Source organism: Rosa rugosa, chromosome 1 (genome assembly GCF_958449725.1).
Source record: "Rosa rugosa chromosome 1, drRosRugo1.1, whole genome shotgun sequence".
Lineage (NCBI taxonomy): Eukaryota > Viridiplantae > Streptophyta > Magnoliopsida > Rosales > Rosaceae > Rosa > Rosa rugosa.
In genome coordinates this window covers 56,378,205-56,397,188 of record NC_084820.1, presented here as the reverse complement: position 1 = coordinate 56,397,188, position 18,984 = coordinate 56,378,205, and the positions used below count along the sequence as shown (strand labels likewise).

General features: G+C 36.0%; 1 protein-coding gene across 2 annotated transcripts; it reads right to left on the bottom strand.

The window, feature by feature from the left end:
- Positions 1 to 4,224: 4,224 nt before the first annotated feature.
- On the bottom strand, positions 4,225 to 9,088 carry LOC133742255 (beta-amyrin synthase-like). 2 transcript variants are annotated; one of them, XM_062169928.1, is made up of 16 exons: positions 8,851 to 9,088; positions 8,481 to 8,666; positions 7,910 to 7,999; positions 7,589 to 7,789; positions 7,267 to 7,351; positions 6,985 to 7,151; positions 6,701 to 6,892; positions 6,480 to 6,593; positions 6,276 to 6,395; positions 6,040 to 6,162; positions 5,741 to 5,839; positions 5,494 to 5,550; positions 5,206 to 5,396; positions 4,892 to 5,069; positions 4,641 to 4,805; positions 4,225 to 4,511 (listed from the first exon to the last, which is right to left on the bottom strand). In XM_062169928.1, exons 1-16 carry the CDS (start codon positions 9,055 to 9,057, stop codon positions 4,371 to 4,373), a joined length of 2,316 nt encoding a protein of 771 aa, XP_062025912.1. In that variant the 5' UTR covers positions 9,058 to 9,088; the 3' UTR covers positions 4,225 to 4,370. The 2 variants fall into 2 exon arrangements, with proteins under 2 accessions (XP_062025912.1, XP_062025919.1); XM_062169935.1 differs by lacking the exons at positions 8,481 to 8,666; positions 8,851 to 9,088 and having other exon boundaries at positions 7,589 to 7,755; positions 7,910 to 8,002.
- Between the last annotated feature and the right edge of the window lie 9,896 nt (positions 9,089 to 18,984).

Sequence of the window (18,984 nt, the reverse complement as noted above, 5' to 3'; positions counted from 1 at the left end):
AAGTTTTGTTGTATGAGTGTTAATAAAAATATAGTAGCCATCTAATTCTGTTGTTTGAGAGTGATTACAAGTCCACTTTTATGTCGTTTGAAGTAAGTAGAAACAAGTGATCATTATTTGTTTATGCTGTTTCTATTTTGTTGATACAACATATCGTGAAACCTGCATATGTTGTTTTTCAACCATTTCATCATCATTCATTTAACAATCAACAAAGTCATAAAATTGGACTAAAATCAGCCATCAAAATGAAGCCAAATATTTCATTGCATCAATATCATTCAAAATACAATCCATCAGTTCCAAAATTCTAAACCTAACATTGACTGTGATTGAGAAAACCAAAAAACACCATCTTATCTCAATCATATACCAGCCTAACGCGCTAAGACAAAATCCTGCATGGTAGAGCTAGAGTAGTCATCTCACCATAACCACATTGCTCTTTCTTAACTAAAGAGTTCTATAACAAAAGTCTAAAAGTTCTGACCAATGTTTGAGCCTAGTCTTCATCGCTTTAAAGCACCATGACTTTCTCAATAGAGAGATATGCTTAGTAGAAACCCACAACAAGCTGCTCTAGAATGGTACCTAGCTGTTGCTTATCAGGGACTTGGACCAGAGGTATCCATTGCACCACAACATGTCTTTCTTGGATTTCAAGTACCATTTGTGTTATAATTAATTCCTTGCAGCTTTGTTCCAACACCTAAGATTATCTTCAACCAATACAATTGTCAGTACTCTTTTAGAACAATATTATTAGATTGAACATAAGCATGAATTTTTCTAGTAAATTTCTTACAATTAGAGGAAGTATGAACAAGAAAAACATAGCCTCCCATCCTGAAATGAAAGAAAACTCGAGTAAATAACACAACATCAAATATAATGATAAAAGAAAAGGCCGACTCAGTTATAGGAAAAAGGAAACAAAACAAGAGTTAATCACCATGAACATTGAGAAGCAAATACAGTGTCATCGTAGTCCATAATAGTGGACTGCCAGTATCATCATAATAGTTAGCAAAAAGCATACAGTCCTCTTCATGAAATATAACATAACTACTTTATGGATAGAAAGAAACTTGCTAAAAGACTTACGAAAACATGAAGAAAGAAAAGGTTGGCAATAATACTTGATTCCCACAACCACCTTAAAGTCATCTTCTAATGATCTTTTGATATTATTTTGAAAATTAAAATTCATTCCAGGTGCTAAATGAACCTATAATAACAAACCAAACAGTCAGCTCGATAAAAATTTGAGACGGGTTAAAGTCCAAATTTAAATAAGGCCAAAAGATCTGTCAACTAATTCTGTCAATTATGATCCACTATGGGATCAACTTAGAGGTATGTATTTTCATGAGTTTGACGACTTCAATTTGATCTCCTCTTATTATCTTATCTGATAGTTTGATATAGAATTGTCAATTTATAATGAGATTGAAACTACATGTTTCTTGATCCAATTACATGTGGACTTAAAATTCCTCCAGTGATTGTTATACAATCAAATAGATCGAAACCTCTTGTTTCTTGATCTCCAATTATGTCTGGATTTTTGTCCTTTCTCTTTATGAGTACATGTGAACCTCTGTTCACTCCACTTTTAGAACAAGTTTCTAATTGTGAAGACTCGAGCCCAATGCTTTGAGAACAATATAAAATTTAATGAGGCTATGATCCCCCATTGTATTATTATTGGAGTATATACTTATACCCATATGGGCCACTGTCCCAGACTCGAAATTTGAGTATATAATTTTGACATTTGTTTTCAGTGTCAAACAATAAAATGAACCACGTGTTCATCAATAAATTCAATTTGAACTATGAATGTTCATGATAAACATAATGACAAACATATTTGTCTTGCATATAATGCAATTATGGATATGATCCATTGTAATTGTTGATAATTTTTCACAATTGATGCTTTAGAAAGCTAAGGTAACAATCATTTCAAGAGCTGTAGATCTTGATTAATTGATGGCTCCAACTGAGCTCATATAATGTTACTTATATGGAATACCATTGCATATATTGGTGATGAAATTTCCACCTAACTTATGTTGTATTAATCAACCATAAGTATACTGTCATGAACTAAAATTTTTCATTGAGCCAAATAAAAATTATTTTGGCGTGACCAATGTGCCTTTATTTTATCTACTATGTCATTTAGACACATATACATACTTTACAATGTTGTATAATGCAACAATAATTGCAAGCCTTCCTAACAAGGAAGTTATAATTTATCGCATATTTGCGAATTGTCACTTTAATAAGATAATTCTCCCTCCATTAGGGGGAGAAATATCGTTTATGAAAAACGATATGAATTGGTGTGTGATATCTACCCACCATGTCTCATTTTAATTTTGAGAAAAATCTCAATTCATTATCTTTTTTACCTAAAATTTGGTTTGGGCTCGCCACCCCCCAATGGATATCATAGATCCAATATTTTTTATCACACATTTTGCGAATGGTCAAACTAGATAGTCTTCCCACCGTTAGAGTGAGGAAACACTATTGTAACGGCATGAATTTATGTGGAATATATCCACCAAGTCCAATGTCTCAAGCTCCCTATAAGGGAATATTATACAAGCCCTATAATGCTCTTCATGGGGTTATACAAAGATCCACATTCTCTAATTAATTTGTCCTAGAGAGACAATACATTCCTAAAAGAGGAATGAGTACTTGATACCAACAAAGCTTATTATAGCTAATGCATGCATATATGAATGTGTGAGATCGAAATTTGATGATATCTCATCTATAGTACCGCTACTAAAAATCATCAAGGGTTGTATACTATACCACGTTTCGCTGTGTCGACAAATTATAATATTGGCCAAATTGGAAAGAGGCAATTCCAATGAATTTGATTATTGGAAACGTGATGAAATATTTGGACTTTATAACCTCTAAAATACAAGAGGGTGTTCATTCCAGTGAATTGGAATCACTATGACACAAATCTCTCTTTATAGAGGAATACGATTATCATTCTTATCTAAGGGACACATTTTCTATAAGTACAGTGTTACATATAGCTGTTATATTGACGAGAGGCTTATAGTAGGTTGTCATGGTTATTATGAAGATCTTAAAGGTAAATTGCTAAAAGCAAATTCCCAAATCCTATGTGTCATTATAAGCATATTGTTTAAACAAATCCTTAATGGATTCATATTGCCAAAGGCAAGTCCATGAATGAATGAAAGATCATAAAACTCGCTCATGGAATCAAAAAGTCTAAAGTTCATATATACTCATTACGGTCAAAGTGACTTATTGCCTCAATGAGTACTATGACAAGACTAAGAATTCGAATTCGAATCGTGCTCACAATGTTGCAACATATTCTAACTTCCACGAAGTTATGAAGTTATCTAGAGCTCATATTGAGCCTATATAAAATTATCAATTACACAAATTGATATTTATGGCTAAGTATGCCATACTTAAATTTCAATGCTCGGAATATTGTATAAAGGTAAATGTGTCAATTGTTGTTCATTTATATTGTTATTCTTTGCTAATATCTTTATCTATAATTTTAGCATATGAAATTGGTTATACTTGATGTAAGATTTATTATCATGGTTTTATTGGTATTACCCTAACCTTCGCAGGAATTGAAATTCATGATGAGTCCCCTTTATACAAAGCACACATGGTCTACTCACCTACGTGATCGACACACCATATCCAATATACATGGTGCATGTATTTTATTACATACATGATTGAAGCTTGCAACAATCAGGGGGAGATTCTCATCAGGGGGAGCATTCAAAATTATGCTACCAAAGACATATGCGCGTTGTACTCTTTTTCTCCTTCGACCATGGTTGTTTTTATCCCACTGAGTTTTTTTATTACCTAGCAAGGTTTTTGACGAGACAACATTAAGCGCGTCCAACACCATATCATTTAGTGGTGGACATCCAAGGGGGAGTGTTGTAAATATTATATATATGTGGCTGTCCACTGTAAATACTCATTAGTTACGTCCTTATGATGTAAACTCTACCCCTATATAAATGGGTCTAATGAGAATGAAACACACACTTCTACCTCCTCCTATATTCTGTTTCTCTCTTCTATCTCTTTCTTATTCTCTAGTTTATAACAGAACAGAGGTTTTAAACCAAAACTTTCCAAGTAAAAAAGAAACAAAACGGATATAAAAAAGTGAAAGAGCAATAAAGTTCCATAACAACAATAAAAAAATGTACAACCCTATCTTTATTAGATAAAGAGATTGACATTTTTCGTCTATATATGCCCAGACTAATATATTGCATCTACTGAGGTTTCATGTTTGATCCTTTATTTTGAACGAGCTACATAATAGGGTGAACAATTCTGGCCTGGGAAGGCAATGGAACCCGCTTGCGGTATTCTGCAAGAGCCCAGAGTGGGTATATATTTCTATAAGCTGCATAATGTAGCATGCAGTTCTTCATGAAGACTCCAGTGATTTCCTGCCATATATTAATTCAGTGTGTAATGGTTAATTAGAAAACACAGCCAGAGTACTACATCAAACATAAAACATAGGATAATATACTATTTGCACATGGATGCAAGTTTTGTTATGTAAAGATAGATACCTGCTGGGGAAAATCACCATTTTCCAGTTGAGAATTGATTATAAACTTTGCTGCACGATGAAGAGGTGTTAAGTCTCTTTCTGCCTGTCCCGCATGAATGAGACCCATCATAGCCCAAGCAGTATGTACTAAATTGGATCGGTTTCCTTCTAGAGGAATGTATTTCTGTATCAACCAAGTGAGAGAGATATTGAGTTTCCTTAATTTAAGACGGATAAAGAACTCGAAGCTTGAATTAATTAATTAGTTACCTTTTGTGGACATGAAAGATAGCTCTCTCCCCAACCTCCGTTCTCTCTCTTCGCCGTAAGTAGAAAACTAACCCCATTGCGCATGGCCTCACTAGTTCTGAAAGTCTTGCCAGCAGCTGCCAATCCTCCTAGCGCAAACCAGGTACCATATATGAAGCAAACTCCCCAATTTCCATACCTGTCCAAATGTTTATAAGAGTTTAGTTATTAGTCAAGTTCATCCTTTTTTTTTTTTCTTTTTTTTTTCTGTACTAGCTAGGTGAAACTAACATATTTTCATAATCATAGATTGATTCCCTAGAATAGAAACATACCATGAACCATCTGGCATTTGTATATTTTCAAGGTAGTGTACAGCATTGGTGATGGAATGTTCGATCTCTTTCTTCCTGTGGCCAGGGTGTAGCTTTTTATACAGAACTAAAGCCTGGATTGCAGATGAAGTGCACTCAACGTATTCATGCTCAATCACAATGTCCGCGAAGAATTCTGTCGGATTTAACAGCTGAGGAAATAAAAAGAGTAAGAATATGCCAACTCATTGGACAGATGATTCACATGATCAACATGTACGCATGATATCGGTTTGATAAAATTCTTACTTCTAACCACTCTGCTGCCCCTGCTGGTTCCCAGGCTGATAAACCACCATTCTTGCTCTGCAATGGTACGTTAAGTCAAGCATTTTTTATGAGTACAGACATAAAATACAAATGAGCTAGAATGGAGTAGTTAAAACAGCTAAAAGGTTACTAAAATCTTGAAAGTAAAGCAGCTAGCTCTTGTATAAGGTGAACGAATCATTAATAACTTTCTCTTGATTTGATTACTTCAGGCAAGTTATATCACCTGTAGGGAAAGTAGAACATTGACAGAATTGTACAAGCGCTCAGGTTCCATTTTTTCTCCAACTATCTCCGGTGGCATCATCGACAACAGAAGGCAACACTGTGGAGGTGATTATGGTGAGAAACGTGGAGTAATAAATAACAAGCTATGTTGGATTAGAAAAAACTGACGTGAAGCATTGGAGCAAAGTTTTTTTTTTTGACTTTGTCAAGGGGAACTCAAAGGCTTCCTAGGCCCAAGATAAACCCCTTCGGCGCATGTGAAATGCTCCAACTGTGCATTGGAGCAAAGTTTGTTACCTTTAAACCTTCTGCAGTGCAATCAGAAACTTGCCATCCATGATCTTGATCAGAGAAAGTCCATGATCCTTTAGAAATGTGGCGGTGCATGCTTTTGAAGTCACCAGATGGGTTGTCCTTGACCTTAATTCAAAATTTGGTGCAAAGTCGATCATTAGCTAGTCTGAACAACTAATTGGACCAACAAACGACGAACAAAACACATGACAGTGACTTGATTGGAGCTCGAAATAAACCTGAGATTTTTTTATGAAGTCATGTCCTCTAGCGAGTGTTGGCCCAATTTCATCTGTGAGATTACTAGCAAGCAAAGCTTGAATGGAAAAACCAGTATCCCACTGCTGACTGCCAAAACTCTGCACCGCAATATATAGTAAATACTCAAAACCGAAAAAGATGAATAAAAAAATCATATATATTGTATCTCGTTGTGTACTAACTTGCATCTTCATCCCATCTTCAGCAACCCATAAATAATCCGGGATCCTTGCAAGATGCTTCTTGAAATAGTCCCCATTTGGATCTTCAGCCCAACAAGCAAGCATACATAAAACCTATTTATCGAGTTGTTCGAATACCAGTAGAATGGGAAATGAGTTAGGATTAGGTTAAATCATAATATCCAATATAACAAGGAAAAGAAGTTCACCATACACATTACCTTTTCCACACATCCTATGGTAATGTATCGGCTGTTCTCATCTTCGTAATGAATATGCTTCATCGTCACTTGAAGAGCCTTTTCTCTGATCAACTTGTTGAAGGGCCATCGAGTAAGAAGAGGCTCTGTGGAAATGTAGAGGCTATCCCAAAGGAGATCCTGTATCAAAGGATGAGGGTAGTAGATATCCTCCTGCAATTAAAATAACTGTAATCAGGTCCTGCAAATATTTATAAACTAATTTGTGGCTTGAAATTTGAAGTAAATCAAGTTGAACAACTCACTTTGGCACATAGATGGCGTACTTTCTTCCAATTGATTTCATTGTAAGGTTGAATAAAAAGTTCTTCCCTCAATTGAAGAACGAGAGGTGTAATTGGGCCAACAAACCTTTTTCCATATAAGTATGACATTGGCATGTAAACCATCCTACAATAGCACCACATTTTTGCTGCATTTTTATGATGAGGTGATTAAAATGAAAGTATAGAATTAAAGATACCAATACATATAAATGAGTGCAGAAATGACTTAAAGGAGAGCAGGCAAGTGTGCTAATTAATTACCTGGATGCATAGGAAGAAATGAAGGAAGAATCCAAAACTCTGGGGGCATAGGGTTGCTTCCAGACCAATCAAACAAACCAAGTATCTACAAGAAATTATTTTCGTACAATTATAAGCACAGCATTTGAGGCTTTAAGCCTATTGCAACTAGTCTCCTCCTCGGGACAAAAAAATAACTTATATGTGTAATGAATACTGGCAGTCACCAAATAGTCCAATTTCGTCTAAATTAGCATCATTTATTTGAAATAAAATACTGATCAACGTCATTTGGTGAACAAATTAAAAGATTTGGGGGCCCTGGCATTACTGGTATCCTTACCGAAAGCCAAGTCTTTCCCCAAGAGGGCATGTGCGTGACGCCACCATGATCAAGAATCCACCTTCTAGCTCTTGGACAAGCATTGTCTTGGCCCCCATCATCAGGTCCTTCTCCGAGAATACGCATACAAATATAGCTGAGAGCTGTGCTGAACATGGTGCTGTGACCTTCGATGTGTAGTCCCCAGCCACCATCTTCATTCTGAAGTAGCCGAAATATACACTATAGATTAGATTCTCTAATCTTTATTATACAGTTGCAGATCGAAATGGAAAGATTTTGGTCTTAATTGTGCCAACAAATGTTAAAAACTATATGCACCTGATGATAGTATAGGTAACGCAGAATTTCTTTCCGATGCTCCTCGGGGAATACACTGTTAAGATGTCCCGTAATATACATACATATGACCTGAATGTTTAGAATAGAAACTAAACTTCAGGTAGCAGTCATAAACTTATAATATTGTATCAAAAATAAAAAATAAATAAAAAATAGAAATGAAATAGTACTTTACATTAAGCTTAGCATTTCACAGACACACACACACACACACAAGGACAGTAGCAAAACATCTATCAATAAATATAAGTTATATAATTAATTAATTATATAAATCGTTTCTCATCCATTTAATTATGTTTTTCTGATGTACGTTGTGATTGTTTAACATGGACGTACTGATCCGAATTTTGGTTTTTCGAATCGTGATCCTCATAAATCTTGGATCGCCATTTGCCACCTTGTTTTGGATTTGCAAGGTGGAGAAGATGGGGTTGTATGCACATACACTGATACACACGTATATGTTTCTGTCTATCCACAATATTCACCATGGTACCGATAGTATTGATGACTATAATTTATAGTTGCAGAGAATCAAAGAACTTACCAAAGGAGGAAGGAAAAACAAAGGGCCAGCATTTTCCGCAGGCCAATGGCCATCGCTTGCCTGCAATGCTGAGAAGAAGTGGACAGACCTTCTCAGTGCATCTGTGGTTTTTTCATAGGTTATAACCTCGCCATCTTCAACTTTTACCGGAGGAATTGTTTGAATGAACTTTTTCTCTCTCAGGAACTGCAGTTTCCAACAGTGAACAGAATCAATAATATATAGTAAGAAAATTTAGTTCTCATTTCGTAAAATGTTCTTCAATTAGTAAATAATTCAGTTACTAGATTTCTACGTAGAGTAACCGATACCAAATGATTCTTCATGGAGAAGACATGTAGTTGAAAGGTCATCCCATTGTATCAAGTACCTGCATCCGCCAAAGAAGGTCGCCACTGGGCTTAACCTGATAGCGGTTGTTGTAGAAATGAAGACGAGCCGCTTCAACCTCAGCTCGCTCTTCACTAGTTCCTGCTTCGGGATCAAACTCCCATGTCTGCCTTCCCACGAAGTTGTTTGTGCTGTAAATGTAAGCCGAGGAATCTTTCCCACCTTCTGCAACCTTAAGCTTCCACATTGTATGGAATGATGCTATAAATTATTGCTATAGCTTCAATGGCGTACCTATAGCTAGCTTAATGGCCTTCCTTATATAGTTAGCCTAGTTAGCTAGCTAGATACGTCGTAGAAAAAACGCCTTTGTAGTGTGAACGAAGTAGAATGTTCCCATTTCCTTATCGTCTTCCTTGTTAGCAGGGGCGGAATTTTTTTTTAATACATTCCTTATAATTATGAAGATATTTTATCCATAAATTATTAAAATATAGCATATTAGTTCCCTCAATTTAATTAATATATTAACCAACCACAACTCAAAATAAATAATTAATATTTCAAACATAAATGCTAGTATAAAACCATTAATTATTTCTTTGCTAATTAGTTGTTCATAGTTTTTTTTTTTTTTTGATCGGGTTAGTTGTTAGTAACTCACACACACATGCAGTGGTATCCCAGCGCCAGTGCTAATTAGCTATTCATAGTTATTTTGAATATTTTGTATATACGTTTACGATAAAAAAAAAAAAATGATTTGGACCCCCAAAACTTTGGATCCTAATTCTCTTCCCTGCTTGTAAAGTCAGCAAGTTAGGACCGCTGATCGTGAGAGAGCGACTGCGGACTTGGGAGTCCGTTAGGACCACAAAGAGCTTCTTTCATCATATAAATGGCATTCATATATATAATGGCCGTTACCTCAATACCTCACTACACACGTAGAATAATCGATCGATCTGTGCAGGTCAGCTTAACGAAGGGTTGACCCATTGTGGGGAGAAATAAGTATGCTAGTTTACCTTGGTTTCAGAGTAGAGGCTGCGTGTACTACGTGTAGTGTATTATTGTGATTAGTTTATTTTGTCCGGAAAATATGACATGCATGACATATACAAGACTTTTTTGTTTTGAATTAGTTAGTTTCGTCCGGAAAATATGACATGCATAACAAATAAATTATTGTTATTATATGACATATACGAGATACAATATTTTTGTTGTTGTAATGTATTATTGGAATTAGTTAAGCTCATCCGTAAAATATCATGATATATACTGCCATACTGGATATAACTTTCTTTTGTTGTAGTGTATTATTGGAATTAGTTAATTTTGTCCGAAAAATATGACACAAAATATACGGGATTTAACTTTTTTTTTTTTTTTTAACAAATAACAAATAGCTTCATTTATTAATTCAAAAGATAACACATGATCTCGCTGCGCACCGATCAACCACACATTCTTGACCCCATCCCTACCAAGTTAGGGTGCGGTATTCACATTTTTAAATCTAACGTACATCCAAAAATTCAAATGTCTTACTCTTACCCTCCTTTGTTCTCTTCTGTAAATAAGAGAGTAAAATATAGATTAATGAATTTCCACGCAATACGCCCAACACGAATATATATATTGTGAATGGGGTGTGTTTGGTGTGGTGGTAAGGCTTTGGTCTCATATATAAGAGGTCAGGAGTTCGAGCCCCATCAAGGGTGGGAATGGGGTGGGGTTTTTTTAAAAAAATTATAATATATATATATATATATATATATATATATATATATATATATATATATATATGATTTTTCTCAGGTAAGGATGTCCTTAGTTTTTCTTATGGAACGGATTTACTGTTTTCACCCACTTTCCGATCACATTTTCACATCTTAACCGTTCAGTTTTTAGGTCCTAATGTATGGATCACCTCTGCAAAATTTCAGCCAATTTGGTGATCGTTAAGGCGTCCAAAACTGCAATTTACACGAACGAACCGAATCTGTCGAACCGGAACCGTTCGTTTACATTGTTGTAATTTATAGTTTTGGATGCCTTAATGATCACCAATTTGGCTGAAATTTTGCAGAGGTGATCTGTACATTAGGACCTAAAAACTGATCGGTTAAGATGTAAAAATTTGATCTGAAAGTGGGTGAAAACCGGAAATTCGTACCTAAGAAAAACTAAGGACATCCTTAGTGTAGCCGGACTGTATATATATATATATATATATATATATATATATATATATATATATATATATACAGATCCAATCCAGAGTGGAGCTCCGCTTTGAAATTAACGTGTGAAGTTCGAGTTTTCGGTCACTTTTTGGTCGCATATCCACATCTCGACCGTTCAATTTTTAGGTACCACTGTATAGATCATCTCTGCAAATTTTCAACCAAATTGATGATCATTAAGGCATCTAACTCGTTTAAACCAATGGACGGACTGAATCTGTCAACCTGAACCGTACTAGCTTTAAGGCACTTATCAATGCCTTAACGATCATCATTTTGGCTGAAAATTTGCAGAAACGATCTATACACTAGTACCTAAAAACTGAACGGTCGAGATGTGGATATGCGACCGAAAAGTGACCGAAAACTCGAACTTCACACGTTAATTTTCAAAGCGGAGCTCCGCTCTGGATAGGATCTGTATATATATATATATATATATATATATTGTGAGCAGATATAGATGAACGCGGGATATTTTTTATGATAACCACTTGAGATCTTTAATATATAGCTATATATTAGATCAAGTGGCTTCATTCCCATACAGTATAAATTAGTGAACACATTATATATTCAGGAAGATCTTATTCCTGCAGTGAGAAAGTTGACTTGTTATATGGAAAGAAATACTACATGCATGGGCAATCAAAGAGTTGCAAAGCCAACTCAATGCAAAATCAAGACATCGCGCTGCCTGCTAATCACTGAATAGTAAATGCACAGATCCTAGAATAGATGTCTCAAAGGATTATAATAGTAAATACGTAAGTGCATCTAATATAATATCTTGGAACGTGGTTGAATTATTATAATTTTAATTAATTTATTTAATTAGTCAACTCAATATACACTACTAGAGAAAACCGATTTGGAGACAAAACTTTTCGGGACAGACCAATTTTTCGTCTCCCAAACACATGATTGGAGACAAAAAGTTTTGTTTTGTCCCTAAAAATTTTGTTTTTCAAAACTCTCGATTCGACACTATTTAAATAAATTTTCAATTAGGAACAAAAAGTATCTATCCCAACATTTAATTGCTGACGAAATTTAATTTCATCTCCTATGCGTTTTAGATTTTGTAAATAATAGGTAAAATTTAAGCGGTTAGTTGGACGAAAAGAATTAGGGACGAATTCTTTTTGTAGTATTTTCCTTTTTTCTTTTTAACTTTTTATCTGGGCAGGGTTTGGCACAAATAAATAGTGTGTAGCGACTGATTGGGATTGAAACGATGTAGTTTCGATCTCACATATAAACAGTCTCTCCATTTACTTTTCTTCTCCCCTTATCTCAATTCTTCGAACTATATATATGACAACCACTGCTCTGCAACTTCTGCATAAGAACCTCTAAACACCTCCCAGTAGCGGTGTCTCTGTCATACAATCCCTCTCATCTATTTCGCCTCTCTTAGTTTCTCTTCTCCTCATTTAGTAACCTAAATCTCGAATTAGGTTTTTAATGTTGCAAAATTTTAGTCTTTTTTTAAGTTTGATACTGCTAAATTTTGTTTGTTGAGGTTAGATCGAGGCACGACTAGAAGACAATTGCATTGCTGGCTACTAATAAGAATCTAAGAGAACTTTTTTGAAAATCCGGATTCTAGATAATCTTCTATATGAAAAAAGTTTAGCGTATTAGGATTTTTTTTTTAAATTAATTTATTTATTTAAATAAAAAGATTGTTAGCTAAAATACAATTGTTTTACGTAAATACCCCGGCCCTTATAGAGATACTATGAAAATCTCGTTGATGAAAAAGGATGAACAAGTAAAATTTTGGTCAATCTCGTTTATGTATTCAAACTTGGTCAATCTCTTTGTGGAATGTGGCTGAAGAATTTTGGGCCAGCATTTGTGGAATATGGTTCAAGAATTTTGGGTAATGTTCGCTTATCTCCTCTCTTTGGTCGTTGTGAGTTCTTAGTTTTAGTTGAAGATATGCGGGACGTCAACAGAATCACAACGGAGTGGGTATGTATTCAAAGTTGATCAATCTCTTTGTGGAATATGGCTGAAGAATTTTGGGCCGGCCAGCATTTGTGGAATATGGCTCAAGAATTTTGGTTAATGTTTGCTTATCTCTTCTCTTTGGTCATTGTGGGTTCCTAGTTTTAGTTGAAGATATGTGGGACGTCAACAGAATCACAATGGAGTGGGTATGTATTCAAAGTTGATCAATCTCTTTGTGGAATATGGCTGAAGAATTTTGGGCCAGCATTTGTGGAATATGGCTCAAGAATTTTGGGTAATGTTTGCTTATCTCTTTTCTTTGGTCATTGTGGGTTCCTAGTTTTAGTTGAAGATATGTGGGACGTCAACAGAATCACAACGGAGTGGGTATGTATTCAAACTTGGTCAATCTCTTTGTGGAATATGGCTGAAGAATTTTGGGCCAGCATTTGTGGAATATGGCTCAAGAATTTTGGGTAATGTTCGCTTATCTCTTCTCTTTGGTCGTTGTGGGTTCCTAGTTTTAGTTGAAGATATGTGGGACGTCAACAGAATCACAACGGAGTGGGTATGTATTCAAACTTGGTCAATCTCTTTGTGGAATATGGCTGAAGAATTTTGGGCCAGCATTTGTGGAATATGGCTCAAGAATTTTGGGTAATGTTTGCTTATCTCTTCTCTTTGGTCGTTGTGGGTTCCTAGTTTTAGTTGAAGATATGTGGGACGTCAACAGAATCACAACGGAGTGGGTATGTATTCAAACTTGGTCAATCTCTTTGATTTGTCATTGTCAATTAGGTATGCGCTCTGGGCCTTTTTTTTTTTTTGTTTGAAATGGGGCTGGTGCGGCCGCCCTCAAGTCTTGATTAATGAAATTGGAGAATACAATGGGGGGACGTAGAGCCTGAACCCCAGATTACAATAAGCATAAAGAGAACATCCTGAAATAATACCAGGACTCTCCATAGAATCTATGTATTCTAACAAGCACCAATTAGCAAAGAGTGCACGAATGGCTACTCTATTTGCTTTGACAAAGCGGTGACATACCGGAAAGATAACTCTATAACGAAGAAGCATCATTACAAATAGCACAGCTTTCCCACTATATTGCCGCACAGAAATAAATCTGGCGGCACTCAATTTCATTCTGCCACTAGGAAGTTGCGTCCATTTGATCAAGCAAATAGCTCGCCGCCTCGCTAGGCCAGACAAGGCACACAGAGTGTGCATACTGGGACAACGCCCACGTCGCCCTACCCAAAAATGGGAGGGACTTATTTCTGGCATATAGCCACAATTAACTAATGGTAACAAAAAGCAATAAAACATAAAATAAAGGGAAATTGGGTCCAGATCCCCAGTCCAGGCCCAAAACCTACTTAGCCCAATCAAAGAGAGTAGCTGACTGCAACCACCTCGCCCCCGTCCCTCAAGTCGGAGCCACGACGTCCGACCATCGACGGCCACCCCGCCGCACCAAGCAGAATCAAGTCGCCCCTCCCTCATTCCGTCCTCCCCAACACGCCAGCAAGCATCACCACCGCCCCTAGCCAGCCCTCTCCACTGGACGGCTCGAATCAAATCAGACCAAATCGAAACACTCCGATCTGGTTGCAATTCACGCTTTCAATCGATAATCAATTAATCTTAGTTGATCGATTAATTTCATCTTTCTCCATTGGCTACTTTGATTAATGATGGGTTCTCCTTCAATATGGTGTTGCATGATGTTGGGCTTGTGAGCAACTATTTTGCATAATGATTTTGGCAAAACTATTGACTTTGTGGACTACTGTAATGCTGTTTTTTAGTTCTGGTATTAATTATTACTGTTTTCAATTCTTGACTAACCTCATTGAGTGGTGTTTGAAGGAAGCTTGCCCACAGAACTATTCTATATTCTGGATTACCAACCCTGATGATCATGAAACTAACTCTGGTGGAATCTTTTTGTTGTGGAATAAGAAGTTTAATATTTGGGTTATAACTAGGCATCCTAGATATATACATTGTTCTGTTCACGAGGCTAATACTAATAGTGCTTGGCTTATTACTTCTTTTTTTCTTTTTTTTTGGGAACCTATGCATGATGTATTGATGTAACTGATCCCTCCTTCCGCAGTCCCAGGAAGAAATTAAATATACTAGAAATTAAATGTACTGGTTTGAAAATCTTACACTGCAGTTTGGTACTATACAGGTTATTTTTGCTGTGTCATTTAGATTTCAAAACGAATTTGCTTATAATATTTGTTTTCTTTAATGGCCATTTGACATGAGAAAAAGCTTAACTTAACTTCCTATTTGTGGCCCTTCTGTATTTGCAGGTTAGAGTATCTGGTATCCCAGAGTATCTCCTATTTCTTGGCTGTGATTGTAGACACCTTGGAGATAACGTAGGTAAGAATGTTTTAGGTGAATATAATGCGTGTTTCCTAGTAGTTATATAATGAGTATCTCCTACTTACTTTTTTCTTCCTTCTTCTCTATTTATTTTATTCTTCAGAATTATGGAAACTATTTGTCTTCTAAAACCTAGCATAATAATAAAATAAACATCTATTTTTTTATGGGTTGTTTCATTGCAGGTAGCAAATTAGTGTTGCTTTAAGTCCAACGTACTAACACATCAATTGCACAATGGAAAGGTAGAGTTCTCATTTACAGGTTTTACTTTTTTATGGCATAATTGTTCTTTTTAATACGTTTTATGGCATCTCTTTGAAGGAAAATTCTACAATGTGTTAACGTATGACATGCATACAATTGTCTTAAAAATGGTAAAATGAGTCCTCAAAATAGTAATATTAGTCCTCAAAGTGGTAACATGAGTCCTTAAAGTGGTAAATTTTCTTAGTTTACCATATGAGTCCTCAAAATAGTAATATTAGTCCTTAAAGTGGTAAATTTTCTTAGTTTACATGAGTCCTTAAAGTGGTAAAAATAGTTGATGTATGAGAAATGTTAACATACCATAGCTTTACCCCTCTTTGAATACATGAATGTGTTGGTCTTTTTAATTATGTGCATCCTAAGTTGTAAAAAAAAGAAGATAGATATAGTACATTACTCAATTTTTTGTATTGATATTCATTCTTGATGTCTACTGTGCATATTCTTTTTTATATTAATATTATGACACTTATTAATACTTAGTGCATTAATTTTTTGTTTTTTATTGTTGGATAGTAGGATGTTATCAGGAAGAAGAAGTTATCAATGGCAAGTCGGCCATAATTAGACTCTCAGCCACGCATTCTGACATGACGACGCACTGTGGGGTAAAAGACAAATGGCAAAGTGGGAGTTTTTATGTGATCAGTTGTTTACAAGGAGAGGATATATTAGTTATTACCTGATATATAGCAGCAAACATTTGAACATATATGTGTTTGCATATTTATGAAAGTATTTAGTTTGTTATGTTAGTTGGTGTAGTGGGAAAAAAAAAAATTGATATTACGCCTTTGTTTATCACTAGATTATCCATAATAATTGATTTTTTTTTTTGTTAAAAAAAGTTATATTTAATTTGGGAAAATTTCACAAACAGTACACCAAGTAAAGGCCACTAATAATTCTTATACATAAAGTTTCAAACCAATCATTTCGGTACATGAAATCTAAAACTCGACTCACTATCAGTACACGACGCTGTTAATTTGACACCAAAATGTCTATTATGCCCTCAGTTTTTTTTTAATAAATTTTTTTTTCTGTTCTTTTTTTTTTTTTCCTTCGTTTTTATCTCTTTCTTCTTCCTTCTTCCGGATCCACAGCAAGAAAGAGAGAGAGAGAGGGAAGGAGGAATCGAATAGATGAAGAAAAATCAGAAAGAAAGAAAGGAAAACTAAAGAACAGAGGTGGGTTTCGAAGTGGGTGAGCTCGGGCTTCTTCTCACATGAAGAACAGAGGTGGGTTTCGTGGAGCTGGAAGAACGAAGAAGAAAGATAAAAACGAAGGAAAAAAAAAAGAAGAGAAAAAAAATAAACTGAGGGCATAATAGACATTTTGGTGTCAAATTAACGACGTCAATGACGTCGTGTACTGATAGTGGGTCGAGTTTCAGATTTCGTGTACCGAAATGATTGGTTTGGAACTTTATGTATAAGAATTATTAGTGGCATTTACTTGATATACTGTTTGCGAAATTTTCTCATTTAATTTAGTCAAAAAATAAAAGTTCTATTTAATAGGCGACAAACTAGATTTGTTGCCTATTATCATTCAATAATTTATTGAAAATTAAAATTAAATTTGATTAAATTTAAAATATAAAATTAAAAAGAGACGGATTGAGTTTTGTCCCCTATTCCTCTCATTGGCGCTATTTATAGTTAAGTTTCCCACCAATCTCAGAAAATTAGGGATGAAATTTCATTGAATAGGGGACAATATTAATTTCTTCTCCAAATGCATTAGGAGATGGAATTTATAAGCCGTTGCCTTTAATAATTAGGGACGACCATTAGGAGACGACTTTAGCCACAAAACGGTTCCGTCTCTAATTTTTTCGGGGGACGAATTCTCACTTTTGGAGACAAACTGATTTTGTCCCTGAATGGGTTTTCTCTAGTAGTGATACTTATGATTTAATTTTTTTTTTTGGAGGGGAACGAAATCAGGTTCCATTACAAATGGACGACGTCTTTCCATCAAGCTAGAAGGATCCAAGAATCCCTCATATTACATCTCAAAGCCCAAATAAAATTATTCAAATTCAAATCCAAAAGCAAAAGAAACCAAACTAAAAAAAAACAAAACAAGAACAAAAAGGGGAAAAAGAATTTTTTTTTTTTTTTTTGAGTTAAAGAAATAGTATATTCATTACAAGCCATAATAGGCCGTTACATACCCTTCCACTGTCATTTAAGGTCATAGACAGACAAGAAGCTAGTGGTAGTATTCACATGTGGTACTTACATATAGTCCTACTCATTATACATTCAAATATGTAGACATAGCGAATCGAATACCCTCATTTGGTACTACTCCAGAGGCGCTAGAGGTGCATAGAGTGCACAACGGTGCTTAGCTTTCTAAATACAAGGAATTTATTGTAATTAGACAAAACTAAAAACATAGGTATGGGCTTAGGGCAAAAACCCCCTCCCAAATTACGCTCTAGAGGGCAGTCCCAAGAGAAAAGGCCTAGCTCAAGGCCCAGCAAGCAGGGGTTGACCCACGTTTAGACCACCCTTCCACCACGCCTGCAGTCGCCTGTGCAGTGCGGCCTACAAGTCCTTCCACGAGCCACACCGCCCACGAGTCCCTTCACAAGCCGCGCTGCCACGAGCCGCTCCACCACAGAGTCTCACTATGAGCCACGCCGCCCAAGAGTTCTGCCAAGAGCCGCACCGTCGAGCTCCAACATGCCAACACTGCCCCGAGCTCTACTCCCCACTCCCCATGAGCCGCCCAGACGCTCCAAGATCCACGTCACCGCTGGATCTGGAACGCCCCATCCCTGCACAAGAACCACCACAAGACGCCCAGAAAAGCCGCCCCAACCCGACATCAAAACCTCCAGCCAAACCACAAGCCAAGCATCTTCTCTCATAACCTTAGCCCAGGGCATTGAAGTGCCTGTCCGGCAGCGAGCATAGTGACAACGCCGAGATGCTGACGCCATCCCTGGCCGCCGCCGGACAGGGAAAGATTTGGTGCTTTTGGCTTTTTCTCTCTCGCGACGCTAGGGCTGGAGAGTTAGAAGAAGAGAACTCTCGCCCAGAAAAAGAATTGGATTAAAAACTTGTTACTACTCAAACTTTTCCCTGAAAAACAGTTTAGTCCCTCGCCTTTCAAATTAAACTGGATAGTCCTTATTCTCTTTAATTCTCACACAACAGGTCTAAAATGACTATTATACCCCTGAGATCCTTTTTTTTATTTTTGTTCTCTTTTTTAAATTTCTCTCTCTCTTTTTTTTTTTTTTTTTTTTTTTTTTTTTTTTTTTTTTC

What these genes read in the sequence shown, in the direction of transcription:
- LOC133742255 (XM_062169928.1), bottom strand. Translation starts at nt 9,057, where the DNA reads ATGTGGAAGCTTAAGGTTGCAGAAGGTGGGAAAGATTCCTCGGCTTAC. An exon ending in CCATAGGATGTGTGGAAAAG is followed by an intron (nt 6,594 to 6,700) that starts GTAATGTGTATG and finishes CTCGATAAATAG; the next exon opens with GTTTTATGTATGCTTGCTTG. An exon ending in GCACTGCAGAAGGTTTAAAG is followed by an intron (nt 5,840 to 6,039) that starts GTAACAAACTTT and finishes TCACCTCCACAG; the next exon opens with TGTTGCCTTCTGTTGTCGAT.